This window comes from Rhinoderma darwinii, chromosome 10 (genome assembly GCF_050947455.1).
Source record: "Rhinoderma darwinii isolate aRhiDar2 chromosome 10, aRhiDar2.hap1, whole genome shotgun sequence".
Taxonomy (NCBI): domain Eukaryota; kingdom Metazoa; phylum Chordata; class Amphibia; order Anura; family Rhinodermatidae; genus Rhinoderma; species Rhinoderma darwinii.
The window spans coordinates 16827204-16854969 of NC_134696.1; the positions used below are offsets into that span (position 1 = coordinate 16827204).

At 39.7% G+C, this 27766-nt stretch overlaps 1 protein-coding gene across 4 annotated transcripts in view; it reads left to right on the forward strand.

Annotated features, from left to right (window-relative positions):
• The window catches only part of PRDM16 (PR/SET domain 16), a 500485-nt gene that overhangs the window by 171156 nt on the left and 301563 nt on the right, over positions 1-27766 (forward strand). For all 4 annotated transcript variants that reach the window (XM_075839396.1, XM_075839400.1, XM_075839395.1 and 1 more), the window contains exon 2: positions 5598-5947. In XM_075839396.1, coding sequence (XP_075695511.1) covers positions 5621-5947 — 327 coding nt within the window. In that variant the 5' untranslated portion in view covers positions 5598-5620. The remainder of the gene's footprint in view (positions 1-5597; positions 5948-27766) is intronic.

Sequence of the window (27766 nt, forward strand, 5' to 3'; positions counted from 1 at the left end):
CTTTCTGAAGCCACAGATAAACTGGGACCTGAAATTGGACCACCTCTTTCCGCCAGTCCTCCAGAACCCCCAACAGGTGAGGATTTGAGGATTTCCGATACGGCGATTACCTTAAACTGGGAGTACATGAGAACTTGCATTGAGAAACACTGCTCCCCTATTTGTAGGTTAGTCACCTATATATTGGGCAACCCATCCCCATCACTTCTATAATCAATTAAGAGAGTCTACAAGATGGACAAAGTTCATGGTAGACCTGCCAGTGACAGGTCAATGAGGAAATTATATTAATTAAACATTTGAGGCCATTCAGTGACCACTAGGAGCCTTATTTACGGCCCCACTCAGCATTGCATTTTGATAGAAATCTTTTCTAAATCCCGCACCTGCTATTTCAGAACAGACCTTTCAAGCACCATGAAAGAAAGAGGTTTGACTTGTACTTTGCCAAACAACACATCCCCTAGCTGTACGTGTCTGACCATCTAGATCCCGATAAATCAAGGTATTCCATAAGAGAAAGGCTGTTTTATAAGATCTGAGCCACTGGGTGTAGCTGAACAGGCTGCTGCCTCCGTCTCCCTAGATAGCTTCTCTCTCCAACTTGGCAAAGAAAAAAAAATGTCTTTAAAGGAAGCAAAAACTGTAATTTTTGCTGGGTGTTATCCTGTCTTGGATTACATCAGGGGTCAATCATTAATATGCACCATGGGAGTTCATTCGATTTCACTTTTGGCCCACAATGGAGCGGTTGTTTAGCCTGTTTTTCTAGTGGAAACTACTGTTTGGTGAGAGTGCAGTCCTGCTGCCTTATGCATTGCAAAGAAAAAATAGACAATTATGTTTCCTCGCTGCCTCAGTCACTTGCATTGTCGGAGAGCTGGTTTCCTTCCATCCCAGAATCTTGAGCAGGAATGCCTCCAGAATCACAATCACCTCCACTACAAATGGCAGAGTTGTGCCAGCAGACGACCTCTCGCCATTACCAGGGAGATATGCAAATCTGGGATATTTTTTTGCCCGTATTTTGTTTATTTTAACCCTCAAATAACCAAACTGCAGCTTATTTTCCTGTCTGTTGTGGGTTTTTTGTTTATTTTTTTAATTACCTTTTGGATTATTATACAATATATTCTGTGTAGTTTTGATATTTTTATGTTTATTGTCATTTATAACCGGGGTCGGCAACCTGTGGGAGATCAATGTTGTGGACTTTCATAGCTTGCTGGGATTTGCAGTTTTACAATAGGTGTAGAGCCACAAATTGCAGACCATGTATATAAAGACAAGAAAACCTATATACGCCTCATATTCATGTATACAGAAAAAGAGTCTTCTAGACATGTGTTAGTCCAAAAATATAAATTTTATTATCCAACAAATAGGAAACCATCCCAAAGATACCCATACATAAACATACAGAATTAAAACATACTTAAAATTGAACAAACTCCGAGATCATCAAATAGCAACCCTAGCCTATTTGTTATATTAGTACATAATATACAGCAGGTAACATAACGGCACCAGGGAAGGGCTTATTGAATCGCTATGCGCCATTGGTCACCGGTATACAGGTGTAGTATTTAAATCACACTCCATTACACTATCATCTTCTCCTGACGAAGGGTGCGAAACGCGCGTCGAGGTGTTTCTCTCCTGAGACCATCAGCAACCATCATGTCAGCTACAGGTAATAGATATGCAACCATGCTCAGTACTTATGTATGGTAGTTAGTTTAACATCTTTAACAGACTTTACCTAGGTAGAGGGGAGGCAGATACTATTAAGACCTCCTACTATTTTGAAGACTATATGCTCTTCCCTGGTGCTGTTATGTTACCTGCTGTATATTATGTACTATTATAACAAATAGGCTATGGTGGCTATTTGATGATCTCGGAGTTTGTTCAATTTTAAGTATGGGATGGTTTACTATTTGTGGAATAATAAAATGTATATTTTTGGACTAACATGTCTAGAAGACTCTTTTTCTGTATACATGAATATGAGTCGTATATAGGTTTTCTTAATTATAGACTATGTCTTATGGTTATAATACTGCCCAAGGGGTATTATAGGTGCTACATGTATATGAAGACCCGTTAATATTAGCAAAAATTATTTGCCACAAAGTATAACTAAACTATGGTGGAAGTGGAGTTGAGAACAGTATTGTGGAGCTCCCTATAAAAATGCACAAGCAGACTATACCTAATGTGCCTTTATCCACATTAGATCTAACTATCTATCTATCTATCTATCTATCTATCTATCTATCTATCTATCTATCTATCTATCTATCTATCTATCTATCTATCTATCTATCTATCGATCGATCGATCGATCGATCTATCTTCTATCATCTTCTGTCCTGCTTATTGAATTTTCTTCTGCCTGTTACTGTATGACTGTTATATTTATATTGTACAACAGCACAGCCAATAACTCCTAGACTGCAACAACATTTTTCTTTAATAGCTTTTTTTTCCCCCTGAAAGGCAGCCGAGCAGTCATTAGTACAGTCATTAACCCATATCCCTTACTCTGAAACCGCTGCATAACCAAAGTCAGGAATTTCAGGTTTATAACGCAAGAAAATAACATGCTATTGTGTAGCAAGGATTTCTAAACTCATAAAAAGCCATGTTCTTGGCAAAGCCTCACAACAAGTTATGAAAGAGTGATTAGAAACACTTGCGCTATAATTGAAGTCTGGTTAGCAGTGATTGTAGGCCTGTGTTTGGATTGCAGAATGCGGTGATACTTGTACATATTGTACATGGTTGCAGTATGTACGCTGAGGGGTAACACCAGTGCATTAAATAACTGCAATATTACCTACGGCAACCAATCAGATTTCAGCTTTCATATATATCAACTTTCTGATTTGTAACATAAAAAAATGTCCTCCAATAAAAACGGTTTGCTGACGGGGCACGGTTTTCTTGCTTCTAGGAGCCCCCCAATCAGCTGTTTATAACAGGGGAACAGCAATGTTTACTCTCATCAATGTTTTTGCATGTCAATGTGCCCATTGAAATCAATAAATGCCCCTGCCAACCAGTTTGTAATGGGACAGTGGTGCGATACTTGGCAGAAGCGTCTGCTAGCTGAATATGGGGCTAAATTTAGGGCTAAGTAAGGGCAGACAGAAGGGCCCCCGTGCAAAAACAGTATTAGTCCCTTGCTTCCCGAGTAATATTTCTCATCGTGGACCTCCCTCATGGCTCTCTAGTAAATCCTTCCTCACTGTGACAATTTCTTCAGTGAGTCACATCCAGTAATTATGAGCCATGGGAATCATTAGCTCGATTTTAAAAAATAATCTGTAATGCTGTCCTGAGCTTCGATTGGGGGGCGGTGCAGATTCATACAAAGAGTCAGTGTCTTTTGGCTTGAGAGGTGCCATGTGGTGATGGCTAAGGGCACTTAAGTGGAGAAAAGAGTGGCAGCTGCAAACATGTGGTGCCTCTAGACCAATCCTAATATGTAAAAGGTGCTCTGTTTTCTTTTAAAGTGGCAGGGCACCCCTCTTCTTGCTCACAAACCCTGGGCATCTCCAAAGAAGACTTAAGGCCCTTCTACACCGGCCAATTATCAGACAAACGAGCGTTCAGAGAACAGGGCAACGATCAGCCGATGAACGAGCACGTTCATCGGCTGATTGCATCGATTTAAATGTCGAAACTACCAACGTTGTGGGCAGCACATCTACCTGTGTAAACAGGGAGATGTTCTGCTGACATTATAAAAATGTCTGGGGACGAGCGATCAGAGTAACGGGCGCTCTTCCCCATAATAGCTCCTTGTGGCAGGAGCAAACGAGCGCCGATCAACTGTCTCGTTGATCGGCGATCGCTTACACGGCTGACATCCGGCCATGTAATATCACATTTATGTGGTTTGTCCGACTCTGCCTGACATGTTTTAGTTTTTTTTCTGGTGCTTGCTAATCCTGCCCATCCTACTACCGTCATAAGGAAACATAAAGGACATGTAGAAAATGGCCACCTAAAGAAGTGAAGACCATAATATAATCATAATATAATCAGCTCTGCCTTTAAATTTCAATTCCCTTTGCTTAGTTAACATTAGGTAAAATGTACTCATTCACGTGTAATAATTTTAATCTCGCTAACATAATCAGACTGATTTCCTAATTGAAAGAGCATGTTCAGGTTACCATGGAATTTACAACATACAAAAAAATACACAATCGGCTTCAGTCTTCCATCGTGCCGTTATTTCAGGAACAATGTACCTCATTATTACAGTTCATTGTGTTATCCTTTTATTTGTCAGGCTTGTAATTTACTTTTATTGCATTTTTACAAATTAAATATTGTTTAATAATAGTTTTCGCCAGCAGCCATGTTGCGGCTGCTATAGATAGGGGGATGGTTGGCAAATTTGTAGTAAAATAATGTGAAAGTACTTCTGATTTATAAATAGAGCACGCTGACGGATACTGAATGCGCAGAAAAGTTAACATGGTTTTTGTCATCTATATCACTATTTGTAATTCGGCACTGAGCTGTAACTATTCCATGTAAAGTAACTATTCCATTCTGTTTATTTGGAAGCTGTAGTTAACAAATTTGTAGTTTCACATTAAAGGGGTAGCCGTCTTTAGACAATACATTTTTATTAGAAGGGTGCCCCGCTGCTGAAACCATCAGATATCATCTGTAATCTGTGGGAAAACCTGGTAGAAGGTGTTTGAATTTCCCTGCAGCGCCACCATAGGGGAAATGAAGCATTACACAGTTCTCGTTGAAATCAATGAGCTGTCTGACTTATGCACAGACATGCCTGGTCCTCCAAAGTGGGAGACACTCTTTGTTGCTGCTCTCTGCTCTAACTAACATATGAGGGTCCAGAATGGGGGACCAGCCCTTATTTAGTTACTAGGTTATTAGAAAATGGGTTTTCTAAACAAGACATCCCTTTAAGGTTCTATAATTTATGCTCAGAATGATATATTCTGATGCGGCACAGAGATATATTTTGGAATCCGTCTTCTGCAATGTAGTTCATGGTGGCCATACATAGCAAGAGCAAATCAATAAGCCCAATTCAATATACAGATCTTTTTAAATTATATTATTTATTAGACGATAAAAGAGATTGTCTTACATAGACACAAGTACAGCTTCACAGAAATCTTTATGTAAAGGGTCCAAGGAGCCAGTCAGGTCATTCCTGTGGGCCTTATTAGTCAATCAATCTAATAGACTGTCTCTTCATTGGGAATTATGTGGGTCATTGATTGGGTGCAGTTGCAGCCTTATCTGTAATCTCAGCTGGTATCCATGTAATGACCTGATATACTAGCAAGTACATATGATCTAAAAACTGCCCCAGATAATAGCCCAAATCATATTGATTGGATCACTGTTAAGCATTGTGTACATTGGAAGATTGAGACACATGGTCCCCATCAATGTTCATACCAGTAGGCTCTGATGGTGCCCATAAAGGATCCAGCTGAATGATATGGTGTACATTTCCAGTCCCTATTCAAGGTACTTTTACAGTAACATCTTTGCGTTTCACATTTATTCTAAATCATGGCACCTTCTTCTCTCCACAGGTGACAGTGACCTTGTAAATAATATGTATGAGCCTGATCCGGATCTCCTCGGCGGTGACAGTGCAGAAGAGGAGACAGAGGACAGTATTATGTCACCCATTCCTGTAGGACCTCCTTCACCATTCCCAACCAGTGAAGACTTTACCCCAAAGGAGGGATCACCCTATGAAGCTCCTGTCTACATTCCTGATGATATTCCAATCCCACTTGACTTTGAACTCAGAGAATCCTCCATACCAGGAGCTGGTCTTGGGATTTGGGCCAAGAAGAAGATTGAAATTGGGGAAAGATTAGGACCTTATATCATGACGCAGAAGACCACAATAAAACAGAATAATCTAGGATGGGAAGTAAGTACACTATGCCTTTAGTTAACCACAGCTTTTGACTTCTCATTAATGACATATGTGATGAAATTGAAAAGAGTGCAGCCTAGACCAGGAGGATGAGCGTGGGCGACAGTGTATTCCGGTTATGTATTTCATGTCTTGCAATTATAGTGTAATGTATTTTACATGGTTCTTAATGTGATAATTCAATCAAAACGCGTCAATATTACATATTTAACCCATTGAGAAACTAAATGTTGCATTATGCATACAAATGGAAGCAACAGTTTTATGAAATATTTCTAAACCAGTGTTCTTGTAACCTAATGATAATTCTGGTGGCCGCAGTAAGGACATCTAACACCACATCTTCTTGTAGGTATTGGTTAATCTCACATAACTGCTTCCATCCTGCCCAATTAGTACATTTATGTTGTGCATATTTTATGTTGATCTGTCTGATCAGTCTTTGTTGATCTGTCTAGAACATGATAACTTCCATACTTTTAGTGAGCCCAAGTCAGAAATGACTTGGGTGTACGTAGTAGGAGACCTTTGTTCCTTCTCTATTCTATAATTCTAAGTGTTAGAGGGTACAGGACCATTTTTGGAAACATCTCCCAGTAGATTTCCAAGTGAAGATGAAGACCTCAGAAACCATTCATGTCTAGTACGATCCATGATCAATTTAGACATCAAAAGCAGACCTCTAACTGGATTCAAACAAAAACAAAAGCAGCAATAGGAGCTGCAGGTGTGCTCACCCAATAGGTTGTCCTGGGATCTGTAGTTCCTCAGTTGGAGTGCAATCGGAAGAAGGGGGCTTGCAGGCAGGCAAGAATCCAGTGAATTGGAGAATTTTAGAAGAAAGATCCTCAGGTAACACGTCCTCCCTGTGTCTTATGGATTTTTACTTGATGTCGAAATAAAGCTCTTTTTATATTTTTCTAAAGGTGGATGTGCTGAGGATCTTTCTTCAATTCATCTAACTGGATTCTCCAGTCAAAATAACGTCTTATATCCATATTTCATTTTTGGGTAGCCTAATAGTGGAATGGCTTTACCTGGTGAGTCCAAGGTAATATTCCCTAAAACATCCATATATAGACAAGTAATCTTTAAATATTTTCTCAGGACTCATGGACTATTATGGCTTCACTCTTTGGAGCATGTTCTACCAATGTTCAAGGGGTTCTGCACCTACGACCATTGAGAACAAGTCAACTTCTTTTTAGAATTCTCTCTGGTCATGTTACCAAATTCTAAATATCTAAATATGCAATGTACAAATAAAAAAGTAGATGCCTTCCTTAAAAACTCACTGACCTGCCTTATATCCATTTTCCAGAACTACCACGTTGTAAAAATTTGTATATAAATACATTGAAAACCACATAGAACAAAATCCATCAGCGATTATAACCAATACGTCTAGTCTAAATTTATCATAGTTGTCTTCTACTAGGCTAATTTTTTCATCTATTTCTAAATCATCTATTTCTAAATTAGGTCCTCATTTATACAGCATTCCTTTATAATAAGACCGGCACAAATTCTGGAACTTTTTTTTTCCACAGAGAAGAATGTTCTCACATATCCCTTGAGTCCATAGTCCTAAGTATCTTCAATTTCCAATATCTATTTTATGTTATATTTGTTGTATACTTTGCCATGTGATACTGGCACTTGCTGTTTTACAGGCAGCATATTTGTTTAGGTGGATTTTTTTACGCATTACGGTTGGTAACATGTTGGATGTAGTAATGTAAGGGCATTAAAGGGGTTTTGCACTTTGTACAATCCCTACTTGTTAAAAGAGTCACTTGGCAATAAGCCGATCTCAAAGTGTCCCCCAGCGACCTCCTGTAATCTGTTGGGTAACCTGGCAGTAAAGGGCCTTTTACACCGGCCAACAGTCTGCCGGTAAAGCGAGTGCCGATCGAGTGCTCGTTTGCTCCTGTCACATGGAGCTATGGATGGGGACGAGCGGTCGTTACTCTGATCGCTCATCCCCATACATTATTACCATGTTGGCAGCGCGTCTCTCTGTTTACACACCAAGATGTGCTGCCGACAATGATAATATTTTACTTTTTTAAAATGATACGACCAGCAGATGATCGAGCGTTTGCTCGTTCATCTGCTGATCATTCCCCTGTTTACACAGGACAATTATCGGCAATGAGCGTTACATGAACGCTCGTCTCCACGATAATCTGCCAGTGTAAAACCACTTTAAGTGTACAATTTCCTTGTAGCACCACCACAGGGGACATTGAGAATTACACAGTGTCCATTCAAATACATTGGTTGTCCATGTAAGATAGGACAGGTCCTACAGGGCGAGAGATGCTTTTTTTAACCACTCTCCACTTTGCCCCAGAGATGAGGATCCTGAACAGAGACCCCCCCCCCCCTATATTAACTCCCAATTCCCTAATAGGGTTTCTAAAGTAGACAACTATTTTAAGTGCATGTACTGTAACCCAAGCCACTGCCATGAGGATCATCTGAGAAAGCTCATGCTTACTAACTATGCATGTATTACATTATCAAAGTTCCTCCGATTCTCTGTGACATTGGACAAATGCTGGAAGTCTACTTCTTCTCTCATAAGAGTTGGCCCCCAATTTTAATTTTGGCGGCAGTTAATTATTATTTTTTCAATGGCGAGAAGCCCATGTGGTCTGTTTACTTCTATTGTAGGTTAGCTGGTTCTCATGTCTTCTGTGGGTTAGCAGTACTGTGCCTTTGCCTTCCTCAAACTTTAAGAAATCTTTAGAATTTTTACAATGTTTATTGTGGTTTATCATTAAAGCACAATGGGAGAGAATTACATAGCAAAATCTGCCAGAATTTTGGCTCCAATTGCGCAAAAATACTAGCGTACATGCTGTACAATAACAAATGGTTTATGGAACTGGCTGCTTGCTTTAAGGTGTCTTGGCAATCATAGCTCGCACTGTCTCATTGAAGAGACATGTTTAGAGAGACATCTGCCCACCCACAGACCTTCTGAGGGGTGAACGTCATCATATATCAGGCTAAATTCCATATAAAATATTTCTACTACAGGGACCTATTCAGGACTAATTATCTTATAGGGCGATGTATGGCTACACTAGCTTACTAGAAATTTGGACATGGTAGCCCACTCCTCAAGGAGCCATTAAGCCACTGCCTACACAGCCTGACCACTCTCTCATCCATAAATAACAGCTAATATGAACACAATGTTCTGCATCTTTAAGTACAAAATACATTATTTATCTCTTCTGCGGTGACTTCTCTTACCGAAAATGTTAACTTTACCGCCACAGGTAATCTAAAATTTAAATGTCTCTCTGCATGATTGATGTCGCCATTTTAAAGGCCAAGTTCACACAAAACTGTTATTTGTAGAAAGAACCTGAGCAGTGTGCACAAATTATTCTCTTTATACAGCATCTCGGCTGAAAGATGCTTAGCCTCAGGGAATGCTCCATCACTGCACCTACCTCTCCTGCTTCTCCGTGTATTACAATGCAAACCATTTATTTAAAAGCCATTAAAGTCATTTCATGGTTAGGTGATGTACTCGTCACACCTCGATAAAACCTCTGCATTAATACTCATCTTTATACATCCTGTTTTCTTGTAAGAGAAATCTGACTTTATAGAAAGAAAAATAGAACACTTGAATGCAGGTTATATTAAAAAGAGTAAGAAATGAAATCTGAGGTCTTTTATAAAGAAAAAATTTTAATCTATCTTCTACCAATCTATTTTTCTTTCTTTCTTTCTTTCTTTCTTTCTTTCTTTCTTTCTTTCTTTCTTTCTTTCTTTCTTTCTTTCTTTCTTTCTTTCTTTCTTTCTTTCTTTCTTTCTTTCTTTCTTTCTTTCTTTCTTTCTTGTGTGTGAGTGTGTGCAAGCCTTAGGGCCTCGACCTCCAGTCCCACATTCAAATATTAAAAAAATAGACCGCACTCAACATAATATAGTCAAATGAAAATAAGTTTTTACTCACCCGTATAAAAATTTGACGATTCATATCTATCTATCTATCTATCTATCTATCTATCTATCTATCTATCTATCTATCTATCTATCTATCTATCATCTATCTCATATCTATCTATCTCATATCTATCTATCTCATATCTATCTATCTCATATCTATCTATCTATCTATCTATCTATCTATCTATCTATCTATCTATCTATCTATGTTTGTACCTACATTCAAATGTTTTAAGTTGTTTTATCTAATTCGGGTATACTTTATATAGAGAAATACTTAGAAACCAATTTCTGTATATTTTTAATGGTGGACAAGATTACAAAAACATGACGATCCAAACCAATATCTTGAGCCAGACTGTGTCAGATCACTCTTTTTAAATTACCTTTATTACTATTACTGTTCACTGTAACCGCCTTGTATAAATAACTAGTACGAATCGTAACTAACCCCAATCATATACAAAATCTTGTTAAGGAGGAACAAAAGCCGGTCCAAGCACAATGTCCTGTAGAGTTATGAATAATGGATCTCCCAGGCTTCATAGTGATCATTATAATGGTCAAAATGGTTACCGCTAGACTAATTGAAACCACCAATCATTTTCCGGAATCAGACTTTTATTTTAACAAGTTTTATTTGAGGATCGGTCTGGTGTCATCTGGTGTCATCTAGAACCGTAATCCTATTAGCATATGAAATAACAGAAGATGAAATGGTTCACGGACTATAGTTTCCTCCCATGGTACTTAGGAGAAAGTAATAGTCTGAAACCAGCCCCCTACTCTGGCAGCATAAAAATAACAGGTGTCCTCAGTGTCTAGTGCAGGGAACTGTGAGGAGCAAGAGGGAAAACTTATTTGAGCTCCATAAAGTCTCCCTGCAGTTGGATCACGGAAAAACAAATTTTTATCCTTGCTTAATACTATTACCTTAAAATGACTGGTAAATTTAGTGACTTTTCCAAAAATATGCTGTGGATCTCTTGCAATTTTTTGGATATACTTTATGTCAATTATATGACAAAGGTCACTGTTACATGGGTGTCTATGCAAAATGTTTGAGGCTTGAAGTAGCACAAAGTGGTACTGCTAATGATAGACATAACCCTAGCCCTAAAAGCCCTTGTACGCGAGCCAATGATCTGGCAAACCAGCGTTCATATAAACGCTCATTCTCGATCATTGCCCTGTGCAACGATCAGCCGAAGAACGAGCAGCGGCCAATAAAATGGTCGCTAGTGGGCAGCACATCTCCCTGTGTAAACAAGTAGATGTGCTACCAGCAAAATGGAAATGTACGAAGATGAGCGATCGCAGTAAAGATCGCTTGTCCTCATACATAACCGATCATTGCTCCTTGTGGAAGAAGCAAACGAGCGCCGATCAGCGAGCTGTCTTGTGTACCAGCGTTTGTTTATACAGCCCTTATCGGGCCGAGTAAATGGACCTTAAGTCTAAGGCTGCACTGAGATGTTTTGTAGTGCTACGGATTGATTTTTAACTATCGAGCGACAGCTGCAGTCCAAAGAAATACATTGAGTTGCATGCAACTTGTGGACTGTAGCTGTCACTCGAAGGTTAAAAATCAATCAGTAGCACTACAAAAAGTTTCAGTGTAGACCTACCCATTAACCCCAAGAAGGCAATAAGAATTTCACATTACAATTATCAAAATGTTTGACAGTGTTGTGCATGCAATTAAGCGTGGAGCTTCCCCTTTAACTACTGATCCCATGAAATCTTCTTCACATGGAGCTAGAAAAGAAACTGGAGTAATCGTATTAGTTAATAGAAATAAATAAACAGAATTTATCTTAGGAGCTATAAATCAAACCACTGCAGTCCTTTGGGAATGACATATTGTTTGAAAATGCATTAGAAAGCGTCAATTCATTAACACTTCGTAAACCACAAAATCCAGAAAACAAAGCAGAATTTGACCCTTTCTGAAACGGCAGGGCCTCACAATAGAGAATAAACGAATATAAGGGCACTTGAATCTTTTCATTTTTTTATATCAAATACACAAAGGGCAAAGTCCCATGTCTGGACTTGATCTGATGTACTAATGAGTCATCCCAATAGGATACAGATCACGTATGTGAATGTGTACGGCATAGGTGAGGGAGGACAAACACCTCGCCCGCAATCGTTCATAGCAGCAGGAATTCTAAAAGGTTTTTGCAGTGACAAAGATCTTATTGTTAGGTCAGAAGATACAATATTTGAACAGTTATCATTCACATACTTATCACTCCAGCTTTACACATTGGTGCCTTTCTTCTTGCGTTAATGACTCCAATCCAATTTCCTTAATTGTATTGCCACTTTTGAGGTACCTGTTAGAATATATTGGGGAAGTACATAAATAGCAAATACATAAATAGCAATTCTTTAGCAATATGATAATTCCGGAATTATTCCTATCAGTTTTGACAGCAATATGAAAATACATGGGGGCTGAAAAACACTAGGGATTATTGTACTCACACCCCTTGTCCAACGGTCCTGCTTTATTTTTCAAATTGTACCTACAGCTTATGGAAATATAAGAAAATATTACTTTGAAAATAGTAAAATAGATGTAAAGAATGTGTACACATTTACGACCAATTTTTTTTATTGATCCAATGCATCTAAAATAACAAATGAAACAACTTTGCAAATAGTTTTGATAAAAAATCTACTAACTTTTATGTATACAGCTCCTATTCAGACATATGTGTCACTATGGTTACAGACTACAAACAAACCCTGTGTGTAGTCATGTGCTACTCTTTCCAGCTCTACTTTGTTTTTTTGCGCTCTCTTAGAAAGGATACGTTTTTTTAACTCTGGATAGTGTGCATGAGGCCTTAGTGGTAGAGATGGAGCAGGATATATATATATACACACATTTCCTATACATTGGTGCATGTGCTAGTGCTATTATAGCTTGGAAAGTACTACAATAAAGAAAATATACCTTTATCACATTATGTTCATCTGGGGGCAACAAAGGGTCATTATGCTGGTCATGCGCTTTATATAAAAGCCAATTTCAGCCGGAGCAGACGACCATCTAGTGTGTTTAGGAGCCACCTTATTCTTGCCTGATGGTAGATTTTGGGGTGATAGAAGATTTAGGCATCTTGGATTTCAACATGTCTGGTCATTTATTCCCATAGTACATAAGACACTGCCAGAGGTGTCTGGCAGCAACTTATCCCTCACTCCCCAATGAAAAAGCATGTACTCTTGGCCAAGTGTGCATATTGATAGTGGAGGCAGAAGTAATAGCTACCGGGTGAACGAGCGATCGTCCGATACATATCTCATGTGTATGGCTGGCTTAAGCCATCAAAAAAGAAGAGAACTAAAATAGGGGAGACTGTCCCTTGTACTCCCGAAATATAATAATAACGTCACATCTAGTGAGACATTCCCACGGTGATATCAAGAACATAGATGGTCCTTGTAATAACCTTGGGCCAGGGTTTCTCTTATCCTGGTACAAGCCTATATTTACCTTTTTTATTTTTAAGTAATGTTCCATATCTCTATTACTCATTGAATCTGAAGCCTGGTACGGTCTGTTTCTATTATTTGAGATACTGTTGACTTTGTGATATTATTTATTTTTGGTCTACGTGAGAATACTTTCTACATGGCGCTCCTCTTGTTCCTCTGGCATTCTTTTGTTCACTGATCGTGACCTGACAGCCAACTTTTATACCAGTAGTTAAAACTATTTGCCCTCGCACTAACGTCCTCAAACAGAGTCCCGGACCCACCCAGCCACTATCTGTCCTGACCTTGTATTCACATCTCACATAGAGAAATTGCTGGCTTTGTGGGACATCTTTTTATCGAGCAGCTCTGTCTGTGGGGAAATTTTTACAAAATACCTTTTAATTCCAGCAGATTATAAAAACACCATTTAATTAATCTTCATCTTTACACAAGGATCAATTATTTGATGGCCACATCCAACAGAGCAGCTGAATACAGACCCTCAATGCTGTATTCACAAGGGTGTTTCTTCAAAAAACAACTACCTTTCCTAATCCGTAGATCGGTGACATGGAAGATCCCGTTCAGTTATTAATTTGGGGTTATTATTGGAGCCCTTAGGTCACAAGGGAGGCATATTAATTGGAATTTCCCTAAGATTTTAATGGAACTCTGGACTGACTGGTAATAACATAGATGCGATTTGATGGTCATTGTGGGTGACCATTATAAAAACTGGTGCAAAGTGTAAAAATGTTATGTAAATGATAGCAGCCACTGAGTTTCTACCTGAGTGAATGACACCACCATCCACTGGTCTACCTAATCAGTTAACACATAGAATACAATGGATGAATCAGTTTACCTATAATTCCTTTCAGTTCGCCAAATGTAAACCGCAAATGTATGAATTCATTTGCCAATGCAGGAGAATTTAGTCAATTTGCAAATCAGCAAGTCATGAATCAGGATGCTCGACTCAGCTGTCTTCTGTAGTCCCAAAGAGAATGAATTGAGTGGCAGTGTGCATGCGTAACCTGCTGCTTCATTCATATAGGGATTCGGGATCGCCGTTCTCTTGATCGGTGGGGTCACGAATCCCCAGCGATCAAACATTTTTCAACTATTCTGCGGATAGGTGATAAGTTGTTGGGGTGGGACATCTCCTTTAAGGACATCAAACACATTAAATAACTGTCGGACGAAGTTTGCTCGGCCAACTGCTATTACTCCCGACTCTACCATAAATATGCAGGCTTGGGCCAGCGGGGCATGCATGTTTATTTCATTAAGGAGAGAGGAATAAGACTCCCGGCAGATAAATTCAATCTCCGGTGGGAACAAGAGATCATGCAAGTTAATATCCAACCTACTTTCCCCTGAAATCTGCCATCAGGGGAGAGTCGAAAGTTCCCCATAACCATTAGCTCATCGTCCAATCCTACTAGAATCAGCGGCTTCGGATGAGTTTTGTTTAGTGTACATTGACACCTTTAGTGTAGCTTATGCTGGCCATACATATTGGATGAATGTCGGCAGATCCGCCAATTTCGACCAAATGCTGGCAGCCCAACTGGTCTTTGATGTCTGCTATTGTAGGAAATAAAGCTCAGTCATGTTGGATTTTAACATGCTCAGACTCTGTTCACATCTGCGTTGAGGTCCCGTTCTGAAGTTCCGTACGAGCTTTTCGTCAGAATGGGACCCTGAACAGACACAAACTGACACTTTTCCATTACCATTGATTTCAATGGTGACGAATCCGGTTCCCATGGTTTCCGTTTGTCTCTGTTGTGCACCGAACCCGTGGTTTTGCCAGAAGCAATAGCGTAGTCGACTACACTATTGCTTCTGGCAAAACAACGGGTCCGGTGCACAACAGAGACAAACGGAAACCATGGGCACCGGATCCGTCACCATTGAAATTAATGGTGATGGAAACTTAAACCTCTGGTTTCCGTCTGTGTCAGTTGGTGTCTGTTCAGGATCCCGTTCTGATTGAAAGCTCAGACAGAACGTCAGAATGGGACCCCAACACAGATGTGAACAGAGCCTCAATCTGTTTTCCCCCTAGACATAAGTGTTGGCAATGGCATCTTGCAGTTACTTCTCCCAAAGAAATTAAACATTTATGATGTAGGCACAGATAGTACCGCTTTCCTATCTCTTCATGAAAGTGATGCACGCACGGATAGTACTGCCTCCCTGACTGTCTCTCCCTGTTAACCATGAATGCACAAATAAAACAGCCTCCCTATCTCTCCCTGTAAATGTTGTAGGTAGAGATAGTACTGCTTCCCTGACTCCTCCTGTAAATAATGTAGACACAGATAGTACTGCCTCCCTGACTGTCTCTCCCAGTTAACAATGTATGCACAAATAGTACAGCCTCCCTTTCTACCCATGTAAATGGTGCAGGTAGAGATAGTGCCTCCCTGTCTCTCCCTGTGAATGATGTAGACAGATAGTACTGCCTCCCTGTCTCTTCATGGAAGAGATGCAGGCACAGATAGTACTGCCTCCCTAACTGTCCCTCTCTGTTAACAATGTATGCACAAATAGTACAGCCTCAATGTCTCTACCTGTGCTGTAGGTAGAGATAGTACGGTTTCCCTGACTCCTTCTCTAAATAATGTAGACACAGATACTACTGTTGCCCTGTCGGCCCCTCTAAACTATGTAGACAGGTAGTACTGCCTTCCTGTCTCCTGCTGTAAATGTCTTAGATACAGATAGTACCGCCTCCCTATCTCCCAAGTGAACCATGTAGACTCAGGTAGTGCTGACTCCCTGTCTCCCCTTGTCAATAATATAGGCAAATATAGTACTGACTTCTTGTCTCCCCATGTGTGGTTAGTCATTATAGCGTTCACGTCATGGACCGCCGGCCGCAGCCATTGATCTGTGAGCGCTCTGGTCAGCATCTCCTCCCCAGGAGACACCAGCACTCACTTCCGCTCCTTTCTGTTGTGTCCCATAGTGTGCGCGTGCATGCTCGTGCCTGGCCTGTGCACACATGAAAATAATCATCAATTAACCCATGAATACCCTGGACTAGAAAACGGGCTCTGCCCTTTCACTCATTGCCTGAGCATTGTTGTGTTTACCCGTGTTAGTCTTGCAAATGGTGTTATCCTGTTCTCATACCTGCTACCTGTATCCTGTATCCCGTGCTATATTTGTTCCTGTGCCTTAGAAAGCTGGAGTCGTGTTGTGCCATCAATCACGCCTACTGAGTTACACCACGCCTGGTGTCTGCTGCCAAGGTCCCATTTGAGCCTAGCAGTTACTACTGTCTGAACTGCTACAGGTACCCTTGTGCTTGGACTATATAGACATTGACTTGGTACACTGTTTGGCCAGCTGCTATCCCACTATGGCGGTACGGCCCATTGGGTCCACATACCCACAGATCGTGACAGTCATGTTGCAGCATATTTTTTCACAATTATTATCACAGCAGAAACTTCCTGACAAAGAAGACTCTACTGTACATAAGAATAGGGGATTCAACATGAAAAGGAGAATGGACAGAATTATGAGGGAAAACTAACGTTTTACTTGAAGTAAAATGCATTTTATATACTCAAATTAATGAATACATTTTTTGCAGTCAAAAACTGCTATTTTACTTTTTTTTCACCTCCAGAAACATTACATAAGTAAACTCCCAGCTAAGTCACATTGATGATTCACAATAATTTGCAGTAAAATACATGGCAGATTTTCCCTCCCAAGTCTCGGAGAGGAAATGATTAGGTCGTAGTCATTGGTTCCCTGTTACTTAGTAAATGAAATTCTGTGAAATAGCTCAGGGTGTATTATTCTTTAAGGAAAGATGCATCCTTTAAAAACGGCTCCTTTATATTGTGAGATGTGATTGAATTTATGCATGCTCTACAGAGTCTATTACTCCCCTGCCTGCTGACACAGAACACACAGAGTCAAAGGGTCTGCTATAAATCACACCACATTTTCAGTTTATTGCCCCTGTGGAGCAAAGAGCTGAGGGAAAAAACACAATGATTTTGATCATTTGTTGAGTAAATAATGACATTTATCATAGCGCTGTTTATTTTGCTAATTAAAAGATGGCTGCCTTTGACAAGCAGTGGAAAAAATACTGCTTCCAAATCCAAATCATTTATATTCTGTGCTGACCCTTTCTCAGAAGGAATCAAGGTAAATTAGGAAAGAGCAAAAGCACGACTGCATTAGTATTATTATCATTGGCAATTTTATTATTATTATTATTATTATTATTATTATTAATATTATAATTATTATTATTACGAAATCTACTAAAAAGAGTTCTCCGCTTTGAACAATCCCCACTTGTTAAAAGAATCTCTTGACTAAAAGCTGATCACAAACTGGCACCCTGCTTGTACTTGCTCAAATGAACACCCCATATCTTTTTATTAAGAAATGTTTGTCCGACTGCCGGGACCCCCACCGATCAGCTGTTTTCAAGGGGCCGCAGCGCTGGTATGAGCTGGTAGGAGCGCTGCTTCCCCTTCATTTCTCTTTCTGTTTACACTGGGAATCGCGACACACCAGTTACGGCGGTTCAAAGTATTACAGTATTGCAATAAAAACTACTGCTGTGTCGGCGATTCTCAGTGTGAGCAGTGACCAGAAATGAAGGGGCAGCAGCCCTCGTATGAGCGCTGCGGCCACTTCAAAACAGCTGATCGATGGGGGCACCGGCAGTTGGACCCTGATCGATCAAATATTGATGGCCTATCCTGAGGATAGGCCATCAATTTTTAGGGACTGGACAACCCCTCTAAGTAAATATTCAAATAAGAACGATTAAATAATTGGATTTCAATGGTAAAGAAATCCTCAACTAATTGCTGCTAAACTGAAGCTACAATAAAATATAGTTATATTAGTTCAGGGGTTTAAGAGACTACTATAGTGCAAAAAAATCCACAGAGAAGCAGTAGTAGTCACTGAAAAACACTCTCTTGTGTTACTAGGCAACCCCCCTTCAGTGGAGTTATCCTTTAAGTATTTTACTTGTATAAATTGTAAGGCCTACTATACAGAAGGTAAACGTTGAATATTAAAGTTGGAATCATTGTAATGCTGGAGAACGTCTAGAATATGGAAGGGCTCGCCATTGGCAGCACTAATAGGAAGTATGTGAAATTTATACATGCAAGGAGAAATTACTAAATATATTACAGCGAAATCTGAATATTATTTCCATAAGCGGGAATAACTCAGGAGTAATGGAGATGAGTACTGAACCTTTAAATAGATCTGCCTTACTCACTAGCACAGAAGGGAAATAAATATTTTCTTTTCGTATTTTGAGAGTCATCAGTGCATACCAAGCTCTTTTTAGATGTCTTTTATCATCTTCCACCATAGGAGGAATGACTCTGCTCAGTAGTAACCACAGATGGGGAAAAAAATAACATTTTGACTGATAAAAATAAATCCCTTCAACACTCAGCTTGTTCTTGGGACACAAAATGGAAACCTGCTCTTGCCCTTATACACGAAAACCAGTCTTTGAAACAAGATCGTCTTCTTAAAGGGAAAAATAGCCATTCCAAAAATATTAAAATATAAAAAAAATACACAATACAACAAAAACTTTCCAAGAAACAAACAAGATATAGGAGCTGCCCTGTAGCAGGAACCAGGGACTGGTGGGTGCTATCGTCAGAGGAATCTTGACAAAAAACCTCATGTAAACGTCAGAACACCATCCAAGAGAAGGGCCAGCACTCCAATATAGTAGAAAAATCCAAAACGTATATTCACCCAACATACAGGCAACGTTTCACCTTCCCATTGAAGCCATTGTCAAGGGATTTTTGGAGTATGCCCAGTTGGGATCCGTGATAAGCACTTAAAAAGAATTATTATTATGTTCAACAAACTTATATGAGGGAGGAAAAGGGTTTGGATAAAACTAGACTTTTTATGCCCTTCCAAAGACAAGAGGAGGTTTGGCATTCCCTGAGATCCGCTTGTATTTTTTGGCAGCCCAACTACTTTACATTAAATAGGCTCTGTCACCAGATTTTGCAACCCCTATCTGCTATTGCAGCAGATCGGCGCTGCAATGTAGATTACAGTAACGTTTTTATTTTTAAAAAACGAGCATTTTTGGCCAAGTTATGACCATTTTTGTATTTATGCAAATGAGGCTTGCAAAAGTACAACTGGGCGTGTTGAAAAGTAAAAGTACAAGTGGGCGTGTATTATGTGCGTACATCGGGGCGTGTTTACTACTTTTACTAGCTGGGCTTTCTGACGAGAAGTATCATCCACTTCTCTTCAGAACGCCCAGCTTCTGGCAGTGCAGACACAGCCGTGTTCTCCAGAGATCACGCTGTGACGTCACTTCCCCAGGTCCTGCATCGTGTCAGACGAGCGAGGACACATCGGCACCAGAGGCTACAGTTGATTCTGCAGCAGCATCGGCGTTAGCAGGTAAATCGATGTAGCTACTTACCTGCAAACGCTGATGCTGCTGCAGAATCAACTGTAGCCTCTGGTGCCGATGTGGCCGACACGATGCAGGACCTGTGAGTGACGTCACAGATCTGCACTGCCAGAAGCTGGGCGTTCTGAAGAGAAGTGAATGATACTTCTCATCAGAACGCCCAGCTAGTAAAAGTAGTAAACACGCCCCGATGTACGCACATAATACACGCCCAGTTGTACTTTTACTTTTCAACACGCCCAGTTGTACTTTTGCAAGCCTCATTTGCATAAATACAAAAATGGCCATAACTTGGCCAAAAATGCTCGTTTTTAAAAAATAAAAACGTTACTGTAATCTACATTGCAGCGCCGATCTGCTGAAATAGCAGATAGGGGTTGCAAAATCTGGTGACAGATCCTCTTTAACGAATCGAACATGGATACATTTTTGCTGTGGGTTATGTCTAAGACCAAAGGTCAATATTCCAATTTTTTTGAAGTGTTAGAATCCGGCCAATTACTATCCGGTATACTAGCAACTGTGCCAACAGCCCGTCATCTACATGACTGTTGGACTCTCATGGGTAAAATGCTAGGAAGGAAAAGTTCAATCGAATTTTCGCCTTTATGGCATAATTCATGGTTAAGGATATTTCAGAGATTCCTCTTCTAAGACTAAAATGAAATAAGGTGTATACTAGACGTAGTGGAGGAGGGAAAAATTAAATCATGGGAGCAACTTTCAGCGGTTTTTGATCTATCCTGAAAGGAAAGGTTCTCCTATGCTCAATTAAAACACGTCCTTGATCACTTGGACAATAAAGTGCTCCTTTATAAGGATGTTACGAATGGCTTCTATTCTAGATTTTTCATCCAAGAAGTAGCGGTCAAGGCCCTATCTAATAACTATAAAACATTGTTAAAGGTTAATTCAGATAAATTTGAATTTAGGAGTATTGAAAAATGGGAAAACTATCTGAAATGTGTAGGGAAGTTTAAATGGGATATTATACATAAAAATATTAGTAGAGCCTCATTAAACAGGAATCATCAATTGATACAATTCAATATAGATCACAGACTTGATTACACTCCGGTGTTCCTGAATAGAATCTATAAAAAAAGTCATCTAACTGTCCCAGATGTGGGGTAGTGGAGGCCGAATATGTGCACGTCCTATGGAGCTGTCCGGCAGTTGTAAAATTTTGGGAAGCAATTTTTAAAGAAATTTTGGACCGTCAGGAAGTGGATATTCTTTTCTCTCCCCGATTAGTATTACTTGGAGTATTACTTGGAGATGATTCTGCTTTAATTGTACCTAGAGATAAGAAAAATGGTGTAATAAAGTTATTGTTCATCGCCAAACTTCAGATCGTTAGAAAATGGATCTCTAACACTCTGGCTGTAGAAGCATGGATCCATAATGTGAAAACAATCATAATATATGAAAAAAGAAATAATAATAGTACCTCCTGGAGTAACCTTAAAAAATTGCTTCTGGGGCCAATGGTAGTGATTCTATTCCTGTGTAATTTCTAGTAATTTTCGAGTAGTCTGATTCCATGCCTGTCATGGGGTGGGTAAGGGTAGGGGGGCTTTATTGGGGGGTGGGTGTCAAAGGTTGTGGTAAAAACTTTAAAAGTCATTTTGTATTATAAAGTGTGTATTGCAATATTCTGTTTTAAAAGTGATTCTATTCCTATAAAAATTTCACATTGTGTTGAATAATTTTTAAAAAAATGTAATAAAAAATAAAAAAAAAGAATTGTACAATGGATCCTAAAAATACAGATGGAGTAGAGATGGACACCGATTTTAAAACTACTATTTTTGTAGCTAGATATAACTTTTGGATTTGTTTCATGTATAGTTTTTCTAAGCTAAGTTCATGTTAGCTGTACATGAATGGATTTTTCGGCCCAATGCTATATTGGTGTCAAGACTCGGAAGTGTAGGGGGAGGTAATGAGCATCTTGACAGAAGCTTTCCATGATGAACATGAGGCATGGCCTCCAAAAACTAAACACAATCCTCCTACTGTGGGCCGCTGTGCTATACCGAGCAAATTTCTTGTTTTTGGTTCTGTTTTCACAGTTGATTGCGCTTCCTGTTTATGTATTTGGAATCAGCCGTGTGATAGTCAACATGAGATTCCGGGTTTAGTGAATTGCTATCATCTTTCTAGCGTGACTAATTTCATCCTCAAGAGAAAAGTATTTTTTCTCCTGATAGTAAAATTTGATAGCTCGTGTCGGTATCAAGGCTTTAAATCAGCTTTATGACTATGACAAGAAGAAAGAATGAGCTAATAGTGAACTAGAAAAAAATCATACGATCCTGGTTAATTCATCCCTGATTTATATTAGAATGTATATTTCATGGGATGATATAAATACAGGTAGATACTCAAAATTTATGGCAGATAACCAAACATTCTATATTATCAAATCAATATAAAGATAGATAGATATTAGATAGATGGATAGATAGATAGATAGATAGATAGATAGATAGATAGATAGATAGATAGATAGATAGATAGATAGATAGATGGATATTAGATAGATAGATATAAAAAAGATCATTGAAAGGGGGTCATCGGACCTCTGTTCTTCCAATAGATCCAGGTCCAAGAGGTGGGGCCCACACCTATCAGGCATTTATGGCATATCCTGTAGATATACCATTTATTCTTAAGATGTGAGTAATCCTTTAAGTAAAAAAAATATCTAAAATAAAAAATGTCAAAGTAAAATGTGTGTTAAGGGCATAAAATCCATATCTATACATCTGGAAGTTCTTAGAACTGGCGATATAAGACATAAAGTACCCATCATGGGAGCAAGGATGTTTCTGGACTGGAGGAAGAGTCAGCCCAGCTATAAATGGCTGCATAGAGACAATAATTAATTGTATTCAACAAATATATAAAATATTTATTAAGCAGGTCATAGAGATAAGATAGATGTCAAGTGAACGATCGTTAGGCTGACAGTTATGTTCCCTGAGTTTTCCATTAACATGCCCATTAACTTGGTCGAATAAACATGTTTGTTTTATGAAGGGAGGAGAATCTGTTTCTGCCACACACCTGTTGCTGCTTATCTTAGGGAAAACAATGGGATCAAAAGGGTTGAAATTTAAGAGACATTAGGGGACAATTTGATACATTAGGGGACAATCTAAGAGACGTTAGGGGACAGTTGGGATGTTCACATAGATCCTTTTGAAATTGGCAAGATTAACTACCAAAAATGTTATGTCTGTGACCATCTTGTCCACTACTGAAGAACTGATGGCTAGGTCATCCGTTTATCAGCGATGCGGGTCCGACACCGACATCGTTAAGCCGCTCCAGCTATCCCCGGGCATCGACTGTTATGTCCCATTATGCGATGTACGGAGCTGGAAGCAGTTGGCTCTGTACATAGCATAGTGGCCGTGCTGCCAAACTTCAGCTCTGCTCCTATTCAGTACTGCAACTCGGCCGCTATTTAGTGGCTGGAGCTAACTGTTTACGGCATGTCCGACCGGAACTCGAAAGCAGCTGGAGCTGCTTAATGGTGCGGGGTCAGGATGTCTGACCCCCACAGATCATGTACTGATGACCTATCTGGTGGACAGATCATCAGTTGTCCAGTAGTGTACAACCCCTTTAAAGTAAATTGGGATTGTCCAGGATTACAAAAAAAAAAAAATGAAGAGCAGGAAAGTTTATAAAAAAACAAGCCAATACCCACCTATTCAATCCACTACCACTTCAGCGCCACTGCTCCGGTGGTCCCTGCAGGTCTTTGTTGACCTGTCCTGCAGTGATGACATGCAGCCAATCACTGTGCGGGACTCTCTATTGCTGCCCTCCACAAATTAAAAATTAACATATATAGACACGCACATGCTGGAAAGCATATATTGTACATACATAAAGACATATATTGTACATGCATACATTAGACAGGCTGATAAATAAATATATATATATATATATATACATACACATAGGTAAATATAGACACACACAGACACGTACACATATATACATGCACAGAGACACATATACACACAGACCCATATATGATAGATATATAATGTAGTAGATGTTATATGCAGTCCTATGTAACACCACAGATAACACACAATGATAATTCTCTGAGTACAGATAGCGTAGTAGGTGTTACCTGCAGTCCTATGTAACCCCAAGGTGACACAGTGATAACTCTCTGAGTACAGATAACGTAGTAGTGTTACCTGCAGTCACACCGCAGAAATCACACCACAGATAACACACACACGCACACACACACACGCACACTGGAACATATAGACACAGAGACATATGTACACAGACACATATACACACACATAAATAGACAATTACCATCTCTCTTTGCTCACGGGTTTCTTGCAGGACGGTCTGTGGGCGGAGCTTCCTCCTCTGCTCTGCCTCTGCTTCTACCGTGTGTGTAACGAGGAGCAGAGAACAGAGTTCAAACGGCCTGCCCCGTGGCGCCCCCTACATGTAGGGAGGCTGCAGAGCCCTGTGCACTCGCACAGGTCGCACACCCCTAGGGCCGGCCCTGAGCATGCCATACAATCAAGCATCACTGCTGAGGCCAGTGATTGGCTGTAGTGGTCATGTGCATGAACGGCACTTCATCACTGCAAGCCAGTCAACAAAGACTGGCGTTACCACTGGAGCGGCAGGTAGTGAACAGCAGTGCATTGATTTTTTTTTTTTAACTTTATCAACTTTCCTGCTCTTAAAAATATTTTTAAATCCTGGACAAACCCATTAACATCAAGTTGTTTTAGGTCCTCTGCTGATAAATTTTTCTGCTACAGAGCTCCAAATACCCCAACAAAAATCACACTGCAGTTATCAGCATCATAGCACCTATTAGATTAGTTAGGAGATAGGGATAGGGAATTAATAAACTGGTGACAAATCCCCTTTAAGCACTTACTGCATACAGTTTTATTATTATGTTAAATGTATATGGATATCTCTTCCAGGACTAGTATGAACAAATCAGGTAGAACAGAGCAGAGGAGACTTAAAGGTAACGTGACGCTAGAATTTTTTTTTTTTTTTTTAGTTAAACAGTTAGTGTATAAGTGATTACATAGTTACATAGTTAGTACGGCTGAAAAAAGACACATGTCCATCAAGTTCAACCAAGGGAAGGGAAAAGGGAAGGAAAAATTTCTACACATAGGAGCTAATATTTTTTTGTTCTAGGAAATTATCTAACCCTTTTTTAAAGCCATCTACTGTCCCTGCTGTGACCAGCTCCTGCGGTAGGCTATTCCATAAATTCACCGTTCTTACTGTAAAGAAGCCTTGTCGCCTCTGCAGCTTGAACCTTTTTTTCTCCAGACGGAGGGAGTGCCCCCTTGTTTTTTGAGGGGGTTTTACAAGGAACAGGATTTCACCATATTTTTTGTATGTGCCATTAATATATTTATATAAGTTAATCATGTCCCCCCTTAGTCGTCTTTTTTCAAGGCTAAATAGGTTTAATTCTTTCAATCTTTCCTCATAACTTAAATTCTCCATGCCCCTAATTAGCTTCGTTGCTCTTCTTTGTATTTTTTCCAACTCCAGGGCATCCTTTCTATGAACTGGAGCCCAGAACTGGACTGCATATTCTAGATGAGGCCTCACTAATGCTTTGTAAAGTGGTAATATTACATCCCTGTCCCGCGAGTCCATGCCTCTTTTAATACACGACAATATCCTGCTGGCCTTTGAAGCAGCTGATTGACACTGCATGCTGTTATTGAGTTTATGATTTACAAGTACACCCAGATCCTTCTCAACAAGTGAATCCGCCAGTGTAGCTCCCCCTAGGACATATGATGCATGCAGGTTGTTGGTACCCAGATGCATAACTTTACATTTATCTACATTAAACTTCATCTGCCAAGTGGACGCCCAAACACTTAGTTTGTTTAAATCTGCCTGTAATTCATGAACATCTTCCATAGTCTGAACTATATTACATAGCTTGGTGTCATCTGCAAAAATAGAAATACTGCTATTAATCCCATCCTCTATATCATTAATAAATAAGTTGAATAATAGTGGTCCCAGCACTGAACCCTGGGGTACACCACTTATAACCGGTGACCATTCAGAAAAGGAATCATTGACCACAACTCTCTGGATACGGTCCTTGAGCCAATTCTCAATCCAATTACAAACTATATTTTCTAAACCTATAGTCCTTAATTTACCCATTAGGCGTCTATGGGGGACAGTGTCAAATGCCTTTGCAAAGTCCAAAAACACTAAATCCACAGCGGCCCCTCTGTCTAGACTTCTGCTCACCTCTTCATAAAAACAGATTAGGTTGGTTTGACAACTTCTGTCCTTAGTAAAACCGTGCTGGCTGTCACTTATAATACTATTTATTGTCACATAATCCTGTATATAGTCCCTCAATAGCCCCTCAAACATTTTCCCCACGATGGATGTTAAGCTTACTGGTCTATAATTACCCGGGGAAGACCTAGAGCCCTTTTTGAAAATAGGCACCACATTTGCCCTGCGCCAGTCCCTTGGCACTATACCAGTCACTAGAGATTCTCTGAATATTATGAAGAGGGGGACAGAAATAACTGAACTAAGCTCCTTAAGAACTCTAGGGTGTAACCCATCTGGTCCCGGGGCCTTGTGTACATTTATTTTATTTAATTTAGCTTGGACCATCTCTTCATCCAATTCAGTATATCAACTGATATATTAACAGCACTGGCACCGGCTACATCAGCTGCTCCTTCTTCAGTTGTATATACAGAGCTAAAGAACCCATTTAGTAACTCTGCCTTCTCTTGATCCCCTGTGATCAACTCCCCATTACCATTATCTAGGGGTCCTACATGTTCAGACCTGGGCTTTTTTGCATTTATATGCTTGAAGAATTATTTGGGATTTGTTTTACTATCCCTGGCCACCTGCCTTTCATTTTGTATTTTTGCTAATTTTATTACATTTTTACAGATTTTATTAAGCTCTTTATATTTTACAAAGGCTACAGCTGTACCCTCAGATTTGTATTTTTTAAATGCCCTTTTTTTGTCATGTATTGCCCCTTTCACAGAAGGTGTAAGCCATGTGGGGTTTAATTTGAGTCGTTTATACTTGTTACCTATAGGAATAAATTTTGCACTATAATAACTCAAAGTAGATTTGAAAATCTCCCATTTATCATTTGTTCCATTATTTGACATTAGTTCTTCCCAGTCTATATCCTGAATTGCCGCCCTCATCCTGGGGAAATTGGCTTTCTTAAAATTAAATGTTTTTGCCCTCCCAGCCTGCGTTTGTTTTTTACAGTATAGGTAAAATGTAACTATATTGTGATCACTGTTACCGAGGTTTTCACGAACATTGACATTCCCAACAAGATCTGCATTATTAGAAATGACCAGATCCAACAGAGCTTCACCTCTAGTCGGGTCTTCCACAAACTGGCCCATAAAATTTTCCTGCAACAGGTTGAGGAAATGTCTCCCCTTTGCAGTTGAAGCCGAACCATGACACCAATTAATATCCCGGAAATTAAAATCTCCCATTATCACTACAGTACCCGCCTGTGCAGCCCGCTCCATCTGTTTATATAGCTGAACTTCCATCTCCTCAGTTATATTGGGGGGTCTATAGATTACACCAAAAGTAATTTTTTCAGTGTTTACCTCCCTTTCTAGTTCCACCCACAAGGTTTCAACCTCCTCACAGTATTCACCCACTATTGTCTCTTTCACACTCGCCTTCATATCACTTCTCACATACAGACATACACCACCACCTTTCCTATTTGTCCTGTCTTTACGAAAAAGTGTAAAACCCTGTAGATTTACAGCCCAGTCATGTGAAGAGTCCAGCCATGTTTC